At 46.5% G+C, this 15,860-nt stretch overlaps 1 protein-coding gene across 13 annotated transcripts in view; it reads right to left on the bottom strand.

Moving 5' to 3' along the window:
* CIT (citron rho-interacting serine/threonine kinase) overlaps nt 1-15,860 on the bottom strand; it is a 111,273-nt gene that overhangs the window by 1,849 nt on the left and 93,564 nt on the right. For 9 of the 13 annotated variants that reach the window (XM_083417524.1, XM_083417527.1, XM_083417525.1 and 6 more), the window contains 9 exons: nt 15,110-15,249; nt 14,816-14,908; nt 13,404-13,512; nt 12,660-12,788; nt 12,271-12,351; nt 11,164-11,242; nt 10,869-11,048; nt 8,257-8,590; nt 300-6,481 (listed from right to left, as the gene is read on the bottom strand). In XM_083417524.1, the coding sequence (XP_083273650.1) occupies nt 6,458-6,481; nt 8,257-8,590; nt 10,869-11,048; nt 11,164-11,242; nt 12,271-12,351; nt 12,660-12,788; nt 13,404-13,512; nt 14,816-14,908; nt 15,110-15,249 (1,169 nt within the window). In that variant the 3' untranslated portion in view covers nt 300-6,457. The remainder of the gene's footprint in view (nt 1-299; nt 6,482-8,256; nt 8,591-10,868; nt 11,049-11,163; nt 11,243-12,270; nt 12,352-12,659; nt 12,789-13,403; nt 13,513-14,815; nt 14,909-15,109; nt 15,250-15,860) is intronic. The other 4 variants (XM_083417521.1, XM_083417526.1, XM_083417517.1 and 1 more) reach the window with 1 other exon arrangement.

Genomic DNA, 15,860 nt, shown 5'->3' with positions numbered 1-15,860 from the left:
GAAGGAAATCAGCCCTGAGTGCTCACTGGAAGGACAGATCCTGAAGCTGAGACTCCAATACTCTGGCCAGCTCATGAGAAGAGAAGACTCCCTGGAAAAGACCCTGATGTTGGGAAAGATGGAGGGCACAAGGAGAAGGGGATGACAGAGGACGAGATGGTTGGACAGTGTTCTGGAAGCTACAAGCATGAGTCTGACCAAACTGCGGGAGGCAGTGGAAGACAGGAGTGCCTGGCGTGCTCTGGTCCATGGGGTCACGAAGAGTCGGACACGACTAAACGACAACAACATATAGTAACCTCTCAACCTGTGATCCCTCTTGTTCCAGGACGGTTAAGTTATTTCAGCCTGAGGGCCACATGTCGGTGGTAGGTGGGGCCAGAGGCAAAAGTTGGGTGGAGCAACAAATGTAAATGCTACCTTTGTACAGTAGGCTAGTCTCTACTCAAACAGCCCTCTCTAGTCTCCATCATCAAGGGAGAGACATCATCAGCGTTCAAGGACAAACTGGAGGGCAAACTGCACAGGTCTGGAGGGCTGTATTTGGCTCCCGTCTGAGGTTCCCCACCCTCTGCTCTAGTTACTTTCACTATGATGAGGAAGATGAGCTAATCGAAAAGATCATGCTCTTGGAGCAGGCAGGCAAAGAAGCAAATGTCCAGAGTCATGCAGATTAGGGCAAAACGAATTCCTAACTACACATATGTGCTTGTAGTGACTGATCAAGAAGAGAGTTCTGGAGGCTATAACTGATAGCTTGGTGGAAATGTCAGCTCTGCGTGGGGCAGTGGTTTTTTGGGGGGGCGGGATGTAAACTCCATCTAGGTATTGCTAGAGATAGGGTGGAAAAAATAAGGCCGCCACTATCATTATGCTGTTGTACAAAAGCAATGGTGTGACCGGTTGAGATACCGTAGCAGAAAGACACACAGTGGCAGAAAAGGTTGTGGCATTTGAAGAGTTTCAGCTTAGCAAAAAGAAATAAAGGAAGGCAGGTGGATATTATAGAAGTTTAAAACTATGTACGGTACATTGAAAATAGAGAGAAGCTTTTTTCCTGTATTCGTAACACTAGAAGCTGAAGGGTCATTCAAGGAAGCTAAAAGAGGGTAGGGGGATTCAGGACACAAAACAACTTCTTCCTGCAGCACATTTAACTATTTCTCCAAGCAGAAACTTTAAAAGGGGTTTAGAAGTATTCATGGAGAAGGGTATAGATAGCAACTGGCCACAAGAGCTGCCTCCAGGAGGCAGGATGCTTTTGCCTTTATGTCCTGGCTTTTATGTTTCTCACAGGACATTCATTTGGTCACAGCGGGAAACTGGATTCAAAACTAGATGCAGTCCAAGCAGAGCAGCTCTTACGCTCTGACATTATGAGCAACTACTGGGACATTTAGAACATCAAAAAAGCCTTGCTGGATGAGGCCAGAGGTCTATCAAGTCCAACATCCTGTTCTCTGGTTGCGAAGTTCACAAGCGGGACCTGAAGACAACACTGCACTACCTCTCTCTACTTATGATTCCCTGTAACTAGCATACAGAAGCATGCCAACTCTTGACAATGGAGACTATATCTGTTATGGCTCATGTAACTATGGCAAATCCTCCTCGAATCCGTCTAATCCTCTTTTGAAGTCAGTTAAGAATGTAAATTCAACCATGCTGGATCAGGTTAACCATTAAGGGCAGATAAGAGTTGAAGTCCAACATCTGCAGGGCCACATGTTCCCCACCCCTGCGTCAAAGGTATAAAGCGACATTTAATTAGGACAAATTAAGAAGTCATAATGAGCAAGCTTTTCACATTAAAACTTCTCTGCTGGCTCCATTTTAAGCATCCATGCATAAACAGCTCTTGGAGAGGCTGAATCACCATACCTAATAACATTTCTCTCTCCTATAGACACACACACCCTTTTTCTTACATAATCCCAAGCTCTTCTGAACTCAATAGATTTACTGCTTTTTTGCCCCCAATTTTTTTTTTTTACATTTTTAAAATTAATAAACAAAATATTGCACATCTGTGTGATATTTTCGCCCTAATAAATGGCATGAGATTTGCTGCATTTGAAATCCTCCCCAAGACGACTGAAATCTTCCCCACCTGCAATTTTTGGTGACTATAAATATAAAACTGGGGAGATAAAGGAAGTGAGTGGCCAGTTTTAGGTTAAGGGGAGAAGTCTGTTGGGCGGCAACTCCCAACCCCAGCCATCTCTACGCACAGCTAGCACAACTCGCTGCCCTTGACATTTCATTGTTTCAGACCACACCCACTAGCAGGAAGTACAGCTGTGTTCACCAGGAGTTGAGCAACAGCACAAGTGTATTCTCAGAAAGTTCCCTGTTAGCTTCAGGGGCATGGGGAGGTAGATAAGCGTCCCCTCCTGTTAGAACAGAACTTCCCCAAACTGGGTCCCTCTCATCTGTGCCCTAGTCAGTTTAGTTGGTGGTCGGCAGTGGTGGAAGATGTAATATAACCATTTGTGGAAGGCTGTGGTAGGTAATTTGGAATGGGAGAATGACTGCTATGATGCAGTACGGTCATGTAAAATTCAGTTTCCCCAGAAACCGAGCTTCCCAGTTCTGGCCCTGATAGCCTCAAATATGGAAGTGTGTGGGGCAGGGGCTTTGCAGATGAGATCTCAGAAGTCAGATGAGTAATTGAAGATGTGCAATGCTTGGGGGCAGGCCTTCAAACCCTGCATACTCCTCTCCCCTCCCCATGAGCAAAATGCAGAATTATGCACAGCTAGAGATGGCGGACAAAGGGTGGGCAGCCCAATTGCTTTAAGCGCGGGAGAGCAGAGGAAAGAGAATGTTTGCTTTGTTTAGTTCACCAGCAGTCCTCCCCCCCCCAAAAAAAAACCACAGTTTGATTATGAATCTTATCGACAGGACTGAAACAGTGAGTCTTAAATAAGTATATTTATGTGCACATTGAAAGAAAAATAAAGGAACATTTGTAAACAAGCTTGCAGTTCATTTATACATTCAAGATTAGGCACAACAGAAGTCAAAGCAGTTTGGTTTTTTTTTGTTTTGTTTATGCAGAGCATCACTATGAGCTATATGGAGACCAAAAGGTGGTGGTGAAGGTGGTGGTTGGGGCGGGGCTGGGGGGGGCATCGCTTACTGGTAACCTACCCACAGCAGGCTGGGAAAAGGTTAGGTGTACAACTCATCAGGAAACACACTTCAGTTCCTGTAAAGCCGATAGTTAGTAATAGACACACACGATCCCTGTAGAAGAATACATCAGACCCTGTATAAACTGGCTTCGTTTAAAAATAGAAGTATTTACATTATAGTCTGAACTTGCATTCTCTTGCCAAGCGTTACTTGTTTTGAGATGTACAGTCTGAATTAACATGGGCAATAAGTTGTTTCTTTTAAAAAACAAACAAACTTGAAGCTTTAGGGGTGTTGTTGCTAGGAAGAGGGCAAGGAACTATTCCCCCTTTGTTATTTTAGGACGGTGTTTATGGGAAGCCATTGGCTCGTGTGTGTCTGCCGGGACCGCTGACCTGCTGCTCAATGTTTAAAAATGGACAGATTGGTTTCCTAATGGGGACGGGCTAGCTTACTCCAGGACTGAAGATGGAGAGCTGGAAGTTTAGCAATTACTGCTGCTGCTGCGTTCTAGAAGGCCTGGCAGCTTTTATCCTGCAGCAATGGAGAGGGTTGGGACGCTCAGCTCATCCCTGTGACTTCAGGTAACAACCATGGAAGCCAAGCACTCACAGAGTAACATCTGACAATTTATTTATAGTCTTGCTACTTGAAATATTTATAATGCCACCTTTCTGCCTGACGACAGGCCTCCAGGATGGCAGACGTCAAGTGAAAGTTAGTATATAATTTTTTAAAAAATCCCCCCCTTTTAAAAGGCAGTGGTGAGTTATAAAGGCTCTGGGAGACAACGATGGAAGATATGCTCTCCCACCTGCCTTAAGATGCTGCTGCTCCTGTAGGAAGGAAATGTCACTGCACCATGCCAGTCCGAGTGAATTTTGTTTTTATTTGATTATTGTTAACAACAAGTTCAATACTTTTCCAGGTGGAGTGTGAGTTGCTCCTGTTGTTTCTTTACCTTTTCTGCAACCGTTAAAAGGTAGTGGCGGCAAATTCTATATTGTAGTTATGCTCGAGAACCTCATTGATGCTAGCAAGCTTCCGCCTGCAAATTTAACGTTACAATTATTTCTCCGTGGGATTCCTGGAGGGTGAGGGCGAGGCCCCTTCAAGTAGCTGAAGACGCCTTTCCCCAGCCACCGTTAAAACAAAGGGCTGGTGGTTGAAAATAAAGATGCACACTTTACAATAAAAAAGTAGAAACTGATTTGATTTCCTTTTTTTTGTTTTTTACGAATATAAAGTTTCTTGTAAATATGTACAGTCCTTTGAGCTATTCTATAGCAGGAAGCATTTCACAAACAAGACACAAGATATACACTCTCAGGACTCGACAAGCCGAGCTTTCAGGTCACGAGGGACTTTTTTTCCATGAGATGCAAAGACCTTAAAAACCTTTCAGAACACCCAGACCCGGAGGCAGAAGTCTCAGCATGTTTCCTGACAAACCATCTGATATAAAATAGCCCGGATATACAACAGACCAGACCCTGTAATCCACAAGACCCTCCAGAAGGGCACTGATTGAAGCAGAAGAGATTTTAGGTGCCTCTCCAGTAGGGCAGCACCAGCTGGCAAAAGGAGTAAGCAGGAGAGGCAGAGTGGGATTTTTGCTCTTGCCAGCTTGGAGTGAAACGCAGCAGCTAAAGCAAATCGGACGGCCGGAAGCCTAAACTTGGAAACTTGTTTGCCTCGGTGGCTCAGCAACACCCGAACGTGAGAAGCTATAGAGGGGATTGCAGCTGGGAGGCAAAAAGTGATGGAGAAATGTTTGGAAGAGTTCGCCAAAGCTGTTCAAATTTGCCTTTATCCTCACTGCCGGGAAGGGGTGGTCTGTTGCTGTACTAGGGGTGGGGAGCCTGCAGACCTCCAGAACGGGAGCCAAATGGGGACCTGACGAAGGCAGGAGCGAATGGCACGGTGAGAGCACCTACTCCCCAAAAGCTGCTGCCTGCCTTTGACCGCCAGGTGAAGCCATCAACCCTTTCCCACTGACTGTGGGCCTCCAGATGTTGGGCTCTGTCTCCCATCAGCCCCGGCCAGCGGTCATTATGGGCCCAACGCCAACAGGAGGGCCAAAGGTTCCCTGTCCCTGACCTACCCCCCAAAAAGTACAAACCACAGTATGGCTTGTTTTGTTTCGGTTCCCCACCCCCTTCTTTGGTAGCGTCTGAGCGCTGGTTGCACTGCTGCGGCAAAGAGGGCCTTTCCTTTAGCTTAGCCTTTATCCAGTATATAGGGATACGTTTGTGAACAGGATCCTGCCTGGTGCTGGCTGGGGATGGGAATGTCGTCATGCCTCGCTAAGTTCTGTTGCCGTGGAATCGAGAACTGTTAAAGCTCATTCTCCTTCAGTGCCAGTTTCCCCAGTAAACAATGATGGTTATTGTTGCAGCATAATCTATAAAGGCTTCAGTTTAGTTAACACGGGAGGTACAAGATACAATATCTAGCAAAAGCAACTGAAAAGGAGACTGCAGCCAGGAGGATGGTGGTGTATAGGAAGCATGCAGGGAGCTGCCATGCAGAAAACCTGGGTAAGAGAGGGAGGTTTTACACCCCCATACTGCTTTAGTGCAGAAGGAGAGAGTGAGAGAAGTGGATCACAACCACTTATTCTGTGTTATCTTGGGGAGTATTTGGGGAGAGCTAAAACAGGACATTCCCTTCCCTGTAACCCGGCTGACGGCAGAGCTGCATTTAACGGGTATCTTTTTCTTTGGGAATCCTAAATTCCAAAAGGTTTTGGAAGGAGCGGATGGACTAAATTGATCAGGCTTTCTCTAAAAGCTCTACAGCAGAAGCTAATGATGTTGGGCGTGGAGACACGAATCGCTGTGGCCTTTTGCCGGTTAAAGGGCCTTCCCAGAATTCCAGCATCTTTCCCAAATGCTGATATAGCCCACCTTTCAAGACGTAGGTGAGACCCCCATCCCATCTGACTTCTGTTGATGGGGGGGTGGGGCGAGGGCGGGCTGGTAAAAGGCTAAAAGCGAAGTATAAAAAGTCCATGAACTGCTGGAAAGAGCAACGGTAGTAACAAAGTGCTCAAAAAGAGGGATGGGGCAAGAAGAGAGAGAGAGGGGAAGAGAAAAACCGAACTGCAGGAAGCTGCAGGAAAAGAAACTGAGATGCAAACGATCCTTGCGAGCAACTTCGAGTCCTGGTGGATGGGATCCTGTTGCCAGAGCAATTATTTGGGGCCCAGTGCTGTTGGCTGGGTGGGTACCTGGGCAGCTAAGTTAAGAAGTGCATCTACTCAGTACATTTCCTCGGCTCTTCCTGCAGTTCAAGGTCAAGGGGAGGCTTGTGTAGCTTATACTGACGATTGGTCCCAGACCTGTTGCAGAAAGGAAGAAAATGATATGAAGTTCAGCAGATGCGCTTGGCGTCAAAGTTCCTAGAATTGTTTACAGCAGTGCTGGACTGAGATTCTCAAGCGCATATTGCTTAGTGGTAAACAAAGGCTACTGCCTTGTGATCTTCAGATGAAGGGCGGTATAGAAATTTAATCAACAACAACATTTCCCAATAGTGCCTTTCCCCAATATTCACCATTTTAGGCCCTACAATCAACAGTGAGGCCTTCTTGGTGGTGGCTCCCAATTTGTAGAATGCCCTCTCTAGTGAGGTGCATTGGCCTCCCTCGTTACTAACTTTTGGAGGGAGCTTTAAAACATTCCTGTTTAGCCAGGTATTTGAGAGCTGAAATACCTGTCCCAGGCAACCTTGAAATTACTAGACTTGAGAGTAGGTGACTTACTTTTAGAAGTTTTAATTGTATTGTTTTAGTATTGCTAGGTTAGCTGTCCTGGGCTCCTTTGGAAGGAGGGTGGCATATAAATTTAATAAGCGTTGAATCTGAACGCACAGGGATGTATTGCTTGATTGCAAGGTTTGCCCCAGCCACCTAGACCACAAAGCCAACTCCTCTGGGATCATTCCTATATATAAGGGATTTTTCTAGTATGAAGGGCAGAACTGCTCTCTGGAAATTGCTACGATTTGAAGCTATTCCACACAATGGTGCAGCCAATTAAGAGATTTCTGCTGAAATATGAAGCGGCATACAAGTTAATTAAATAGATGACAGAGCTGGGGTTTTCAAATTGTAGTCCATAGAAGCTCCATTCAAGTGGTTCATAGAAAATTTGCAGAACAAATCAATAATAAGTCCTCTACTTTAGCTCCCCCCCCCGATGACAATATCAAGGCAGTTTTGACCAGGGGTAGATTCTCCAACAAGGAAATAAGGCCCTGCCATAGAGCCCATGATTTTCATAATATGGTTCTGGGGAGGTCTACTAAATTTCTCCTGAAAAATTAAAACAGTGATCTGGCCTAGTGCCCATGATTTTTCTTAATATGGCACTGATCTCAACAATGACGCCTGTGCTGAAGGAAAAAATCAGTTTACTTCACATTTAAAATCCGGAAGCAAAACTTGGTATGTCCCTCCAAATTGTTACCAACCCAAATCAGTATCAGAACGGTCCAATTTTGTCAGCTGTGAATTCCTGGTTTACACTGGATACATTTTGTCAGATAGCCTACAAGGTCGGGTTTCACCGGCTGCAGTTCAGCTAACCCACGCAGACTGTTTGGACTGATTACATTCTACAGTGGTGTGCTCGTGAGGGTTTTATGTGAGTAATGCACTTCCCTTTGCAAAATAACAAGATAATAAATTTGAAGTGACCTTTCAAGCCCCGCTGCAGCCCGCCCAGCAATTCTCAAGTGGTCCATGAGAAAAGAAACGTGTAACAACTGCTGTAATAGAGAGATCACTACAGAGGAGAGAATCTGCTGGAATCATCAAGGGGCACCAGCTTTTCCGTCTGCCTGGGATCCTTTTAGGGAGGAGCCACTGCTTGAGTATTTACTCTGGCTCTCTCTTAACATTTTTGTGGGGAACGTTCATTGCCCTATTTTCAGGAACAGGAATGTGTTGTTGTTTTTTAAATACTTTAAAAACATTTAAGGTTTTGTTTTGGATTTCTATCATTTGTATTGTTTGCATTTGCATGTGTTTATTGCATTTTTGGCTTTTGGCTAAAAGGCAGCATATAAATAAATTGCAAGGTACGAGAAATGGTGCAGGACAGTCCAGCTTACCTTGTTGACTTGGGAGAGGGGAGTCCTTGCTCCCCCCACCTGCATCCGTCCCCTGCTGCTCTCCTCAAACAGCCTCCCAGGAGACCTTTCCCTGCGGGTGCTCAGGACCCTGCCAGGAGATTTCTCCCTCTCTAGAGGACGCCCAGGAGACTTGTCCCTGCGCATCTCCGTCCTTCCCTCTCGATAGCGATGGGGTGTGCTTGGCTCCCGAGGGTGGCTTGGACCTTCCGGAGGCCCAGGGCTTGACGCTACCCGCTTGGTTATGTGCTCGTTATATGTCGGGGGCCCCCTCTTGTTCGGGCTGCTGTCATTCAAAAACAATGGACGTGGACAGCTGAGTGACAATAAAAACCTTAACGTTACATTTTTATTTACAACAGCAAAACCCCCCACTGTGCCTTTCCCCTTGCTCTGCGAGGCCGTTTTTGGGGACGGAAAACAAGTGTGCTGCTGTGTCTGTAACACAGCAGGGCTGGCAGACTGAAAGGCGAAAAGATTTCTCTGTTGTGGACTCTTTAACATGCGGCAGAAACCCTGCACTGCTGCGTAACCAGCCCCTAACATGTAACATCCAATCTAGTTCTGCCTCTGGGTTACCATCCCTCCATCAGTCACCAATTTTCCAGCTCTTTTCACATGGAATGCGCACATAAGAGGAGCCTGATGGATAAGGGAAAATGGCCCATCTAGTCCAGCATCTTGTTTGCACAGTGGCCAAGCAGATGCCTGTGGGAAACATGCAAGCAGGACCTGAGCACAACAGCACTCTCCCCTCCGGTGGTTTCCAGCAGCTGGTATTCAAAAGCATTCCTGGCTCAACTGCGGAGGCAGAACATAGCCAGCACAGCTACTAGCCATTGATAGCCGGTTAGAATTTATCTAACCTGCTTTTAAGGTCATCTAAGTTGGTGGCGACCAATGCCTCCTGTGGGAGCAGTGATGGCCACACACTACTGCTCCCCACCTTAAAAACCAGCAAAAACCATCTCCTTTACGTAGCCTGATCTCCTTTTCACCTTTCAATATCTGGATTTGTACTTTGCTCCCATTGCCTCAGCTTTCTCTTTTTCCTACACCTCTCTCTTGAGATAACGCAGTCTGGCTTCGATCCACTGCATTCCACTGAAACAGACCTCACTTAAATAAATAAATAGCCTTGTTCTCAGATCTAAAAAAATCTTCGCTCTTCCATCACCATCCTTATCCTCTCGGCCACCTTTGACGCAGATGCTTGTGAACATGCTCTTCAGGTCAACACCTTCCCCATCGTTGGATCTCTGTAACCCTGATGGTTTTATTTGAGCCCAGTTGAATGCAGCCTGCTTCAGTGTTTTCCCTGGAGGTCTTCCTCTGTTCCAGAGGACTCTGCCATGATCTCACAGCTATCTAAACACAGGGTGATCTTCATCAGGTCTCTGTGCTGAAGATATCCAGATCTCTCTTCCCTACCACCAACCTCTCCCTCTTTCCTTCTGCTAGTCCTTCAGCAGCTCATCACTGCCCTCAACATGCCCAAGTCTGAACAGCTCCTCTTTCCCCTTCATCTTCCCTCTTGTCATTGGGTGTAGAGAGTAGCTGATATTACCACTACCTACCCAGCTGAGTAAGGGATACGAGTGGCGCTGTGGGTTAAACCACAGAGCCCAGGACTTGCTGATCAGAAGGTTGGCGGTTCGAATCCCCGTGATGGGGTGAGATCCCGTTGCTCGGTCCCAGCTCCTGCCAACCTAGCAGTTCAAAAGCATGTCCAAGTGCAAGTAGATAAATAGGTACCGCTCCGGCGGGAAGGTAAACGGCGTTTCCGTGTGCTGCTCTGGTTCGCCAGAAGCGGCTTAGTCATGCTGGCCACATGACCCGGAAGCTGTACGCCGGCTTCCTCGGCCAATAAAGCGAGATGAGCGCCGCAACCCCAGAGTCAACCACGACTGGACCTTATGGTCAGGGGTCCCTTTACCTTTACCCAGCTGAGTGAGGTAAGGCACGCTCAACTTCATCTTCTATTTTTTCCTCCTTTTTTCCTCTCTCTATTCAACCAAGACCTAAGCAACATTGTAAACATCTGTTCCTTCCCCTGCATCTTCTTACTTAAGACACAGGCCCACATTCTCATCATCACTTGGCCTGGACCACCACTTTCTTTCAGTGGCATCCCCCTTGTTATTACACCTTCTTCTTCTCCTCAACTTGTCCCAAAACTCTGCCTCAAACTACTCAGTTTACCTCTCCCTTTGGGGAAGAGGCATAGCTGAGCGGTGGAGACTGTAAAAATGGGATGCTGGACTAGATAGGCCATTGACCTGATCCAGCAGTCTCTTCTTATGTTCTTAATGGGTCTACGCTGAGCAGAACTTGCATTGGCATGAACCACGTATCTTTCTCTAAGGCTTTTCTCAGCACTGGTGATGCATCCTGCTTTCCATGCAATCTTTAATCTTCTCCACTTTTCTTCCCCAATCAAACTGGCATCTCGGTAGGTGAAACTGCACCTAGCTCATCATGTCCATCTACTGCCACCATGCTTTCCCCATCCTTTGAAAGTAGAGGGCACCTTGGGGCAGGGGTCTCTCTTTCCCCCTCTCCTATAAGTGTAAAGCTGTAATATTACTTATTACCTGCGCGTAGTAGAGGGGACTCGGTGGAGTTCGTTGTTGGATTCCTTCACCAAATTCCCCTTGCAGCAAATAACTCTTAGTTTGTCCTGGTAGGAAGAGGCCAGGTAAATTGCTCCTGATGAAATCGCTGGACCCAGGTAGCGAGGGCTTGGAATATCCAAGTGGGCTCGTGCTGGAGTGCTGGGTTGGGGTGGAGAGGGAAGAGTGCCTTTAAAATTGGCTCTTAAATCTTGCTTTGGCCAGTTTGGCCTCCACAGTTGTAGAAGGCAAGCAGTGAGGTGGCGTAATTACTTACCCGAGGGAGGCACGTGCTTGGATCTCAATCACTTCAAGAGAGTTGAAGTGCGTCACAAACAGGTAAGGCTCCCTGTAGGCTACAGCAAGAACAGTGCCAGGAACAAAGATGAATAATGTAGTCAGGGAACTCACAAGAAAACATTCTAAGAGCCTGGAGGCTGTTTCAGATCAATGGCCCCTCTTGTCCAATATCCTGTTCTCAACCAGATGCCCCAATGGGACGCCAGCAAGCAGGACCTGAGCATAACAGCACTCTCCCCACCTACTGGTATTCAGAGGTATACTGTGTCCAGTGGATGTAGAATATAGCCATTGTGACCGGTAGCCACGGACAAGCTTGTCCTCTGTGAACTTGTCCAATTATCTCTTAAGAAGCGCATGTCTTGTCCACCCACAGCCCTACTTCTGAAAATGTTTTAGACAGTTGTTCTTAACTATTTTTACCAATTTCTTTTACAATCAAGCGGGACCCCACATTTAAATTCTTCCCTGGTCTCCTTGCTGGCCCTAGGAGGACCAACTTGGCCAGTTAGCCCTGGTGATCATTTGATGTCTACTGACTGGGGTTGTTGTCCTCCCCCCCCAAATGACCCCTGAATTTTTTAATTTTATTGATACTGATGCTGCATTTTATGTTGTATTTTATGCTGTTTTTAAGTCACATTTTAATCAATGTTTTATATTTGCTGTTAGCTGCCCTGAGCCCGGTTTTTAAACTGGGGAGGGTGGGGTATAAATAAATTTGTTGTTTGTTTGTTCTTCTTGTTGTTTAAATTTTATGAAATAAATAAAACCATGCCTCAGATTTTTGAGTTTTTGTTTTGTAAAAGAACACATCTACTTAAGCCAGGGATGTGGGAACCTGTGACCTTTCAGATCTAGCTAGATTCCCAGCTCCCAACATCCAGGACCACTGGCCATGTTGGCTCAAGGCCATCACCAACAGGAAGGCCACAGGTTCTCCCTCCTTCTCTGCTGAAGGTCCTTCTACAAAAGGAAAGACAAATGCCCCCTCGCTATTTCTACAACCTCGGCATCTCTGAACACTAGAAAAAGATGGGTGCACAAGTAATCACATGACAATGAAAATCACACAAACGCTTACCGAATGCTAAAGGCAGACGACTCCATTTAAGGTCATCTGAGCGACTGCGCCTTCCATAGGAGTCTACAAAGACGCCAAACTCTGCAGGAGGGGACACACACACACCAATCACCACCATTCCATTTCAAGCTATTATTCTTAAGAGAAATGAAATGTGAGTTTGCCAGGATTCCAGAGCTCCACAAAGCCATAATTGCAGTTGTCGGATGTGGGAACAATTTCCCTTCGAAAAACCTAGAGCATGCGCTGAACATGCAGTTTGATCTTTGAAACTAAGCTGACCTGAGAGTTGCCAGTACCTGAATCACCCTGGAAAGCTCCAGGTGTGCTGCTCTGAGCTCCTTGGGAGAAATGGGCAGAAGCTGAGCAACACACTGAACTAGACTTACCATGAAAGCAAAGCAGATACTCTTCCCTCTGCCCTGTAGGGTTCACCTGGATGATATTGATTGGAAAACTGTTGGTGGATGATGCAAACACAGCAGAAGCTAAAGTATGGTCATTCTTGTCCAGGAATTCTAGAAGGCACAAGAGAATTAGATCAGTGCCTATTTCATTTTAAACAAAGGTCAAATCTCAGTGCTAGAGCATCTACTATATATGCAGAAGGTCCCAGAATCAATCCCCAGTTTTGTCAAGTAAGGCTGGGTCAGACTCCTGCCTAAAACCCAGGAAGAGCCATTGCAAGTCAGTGTAGACCATGGATAGGCAAACTAAGGCCCGGGAGCCGGATCCGGCCCAGTCGCCTTCTAAATCTGGCCCGCGGACGGTCCAGGAATCAGCGTGTTTTTACATGAGTAGAATGTATCCTTTTATTTAAAATGCATCTCTGGGTTATTTGTGGGGCATAGGAATTCGTTCATCCCCCCCCCCCCCAAAAGGGGATTCGTTCATTCCAGCCCCCCACAAGGTCTGAGGGACAGTGGACTGGCCCCCTGCTGAAAAAGTCCGCTGACACCTGGTGTAGACAGTGCTGAGCTAGATAAACCAATGGTCTGATTTTAAGGAAGATTTCCTACACTCCTATGACCAAGGCAGGGCAGGCATGAAGGTGACAGCCCACCCCTGCCCCACATCCCCCTGAGGACTTAAAGCACTAGCTCTTCAAAGCATAGTTAGGAAGTGACACCTACCCTCAAGGGTATACTGCTTCATCTCAATTTCATAGAACTTATTTGTTCCAATGATGATGCTGTAACTGGTGAAATGAATGCAGCTGCAGGGCTCCGAGGTTTCAATCTCCTGCAAGGACGGAAACAAAAGAGCAGACATACGAGCCTCAGTTAGCCTACTTGGATTATACAGCCCCCTGACTGGAGCAGAGAAGGGTGGTTAAGATTAAGAAGATCCTAGGAATCTGCCTGGCTGCAGTCACAAAATCCAAGATAGGTCTGGAGTTTCTGGGCTTGGGAATGTGACAACTGCATTGGCTTGTTCAGTCTCACTTTGAGGAGAGTGGTAGAGGATTCTGGGTAACACTGCTGGGACAGGGATTAAAATCCTTGCTCTACAGGAACAAATAATAATGCAGCTGCCCACTGGCATCCTTCCAACCTGTTGGCTTTAGTCTCTTTCTTGAATTATGGGGTCCAGAACAGACCTCAGCATTCAAGGTACAGAATTATAAACCGAGTTGCTGCATTTAGCCCCTTGCAACTAGACTACCACGTTCTTGTTTACTCCGTGTTAAGTCTCACCAAGGCCCTGCATAAAAGCAGGCTACATTGTGGACCACACTCTCCTCTGCAGCTGTACGTTTCAGGAGACCGGCTGGCTTCAAGGATGCATGTCCACCGTTACTGTTCTCCAAACTGATGGATTGCTAGTAAGCATCTGTGGGATTCTTGTAAAGGGACTCCTGCCCATTAGGTCCAGTCGTGACTGACTCTGGGGTTGCGGCGCTCATCTCGCTTTATTGGCCGAGGGAGCCGGCGTGCAGCTTCCGCGTCATGTGGCCAGCATGACTAAGCTGCTTCTGGCGAACCAGAGCAGCGCACGGAAACGCCGTTTACCTTCCCGCCAGAGCGATACCTATTTATCTACTTGCACTTTGATGTGCTTTCAAACTGCTAGGTTGGCAGGAGCAGGGAAAGAGCAATGGGAGCTCACCCCGTCATGGGGATTCGAACCACCGACCTTCTGATTGGCAAGTCCTAGGCTCTGTGGTTTAACCCACAGCGCCACCCGCGTCCCTAAGTGATTCTTGTCCCTAAGGGATTCTTGTAGCACAGATTAAATCTCAAACAGGGCTGCATATCCTAAACTACACTGACAGGCCAGTATAGGATCACCACTATGTACTTTTGCATCAGTCTGATTCTGTGTGGCAATGTGTAATGTCCAGGGGAGTAACTTACACTGAATATATATGATGAAGACACTATACAGTTGCAGCTTGGTCAATGCAAAGACAAAAAAGGGTGGAAGGAAGGTTTAGCTGTAACTAATGGAAGAGTGGGCAGGTTATTCACCATGTCAGGGTTGAGACCAACTGTTGCCAGCCTCTCGCGGGCAAAAGGGGACTGCATTGCACTTGCAAATTTACCTTCCTGATGCAGAACTTGCTGAGGCTCTCATTGTAGCGCAGAACCACCACTTTGTTGGGCATCGCTGCACAGATGCACAGGCCATTCTCAATCTGCATGTGAAAGATAACAAATAGTGCTGTTTTGTTGTACTCCGCCTTGAAATCTAATATGACCCAGGGTGACATACAAATGTCTTAAACAAATAGTGGATGCATGGCCTTGAGATGGGTCTAACAACCCTTTTGATCATCATACCCTGCGTTCCAGGGATCACTGCATTAAGAGGCAAATGCAAAGCTTGGGGGTCTTACCTTGCCAGCAGCAAAAAGATGACAACCTTTCACAGCCTCGAAAACGTTTGGAGAGACATCAGGCTGGGCTGGCAGGTGGGACTGGGCTAGAGACTGCTTAACTTTCTTCACGTCAACAAGACACAGTGCCCTCTCATCCCCTGAGGAAAGACACAGAGGAGCAGAGAAACATTTCTAGCTAAGCCGAGGAGCAAAATTACAGAAGTAAAAGTTTCATGCTGCTCCCACACTTAATGGCACCAAATCACTAAGAGCTGGTTTCTAGAAATGTTTTATGTCTAAACAGCACTGGAACTCGTTCCGTTCACTGAAAATGGGTTAAGTCCTACTTCACAAGTCAGAAGGATCATCAAAGAAAGCTTAATAAACTTTTATCAACTTCTGTTTATTAGCTTAATGGAGGAGGGACCATAGCTCAACAGCAGAGCACCTGCTCTGCATGTAGAAAGTTATCAGGTACAATCCCTGGTCAGACTGAGAATATTCCCTGCCTGAAAACCTGGAGTGCTGCTGTCAGCCAGTGTACGCAATATTGAGAATACTAAGCGCTGTGTAAGGAAACTCCCCAATTTCCTAAATTTGATGATGCAAAAGATAGTTGAAGGTGGTTGCATACAAAATAAACCATCCAAAATCATTGAAAGGTGTTTCAAAACAAGGACAAAATTGCCAATGCAATTCTATATGACTAAATGCAAACAAAAGAAAACAAAAACAAAACTGCCCCCCCGGGGGGGGGGGGCAAGGAGAG

Source organism: Podarcis tiliguerta (genome assembly GCF_965153285.1).
Source record: "Podarcis tiliguerta genome assembly, chromosome: 16".
Lineage (NCBI taxonomy): Eukaryota > Metazoa > Chordata > Lepidosauria > Squamata > Lacertidae > Podarcis > Podarcis tiliguerta.
Note: the sequence above shows the minus strand (reverse complement) of the source record. Positions and strands in the feature narration are given on the sequence as shown.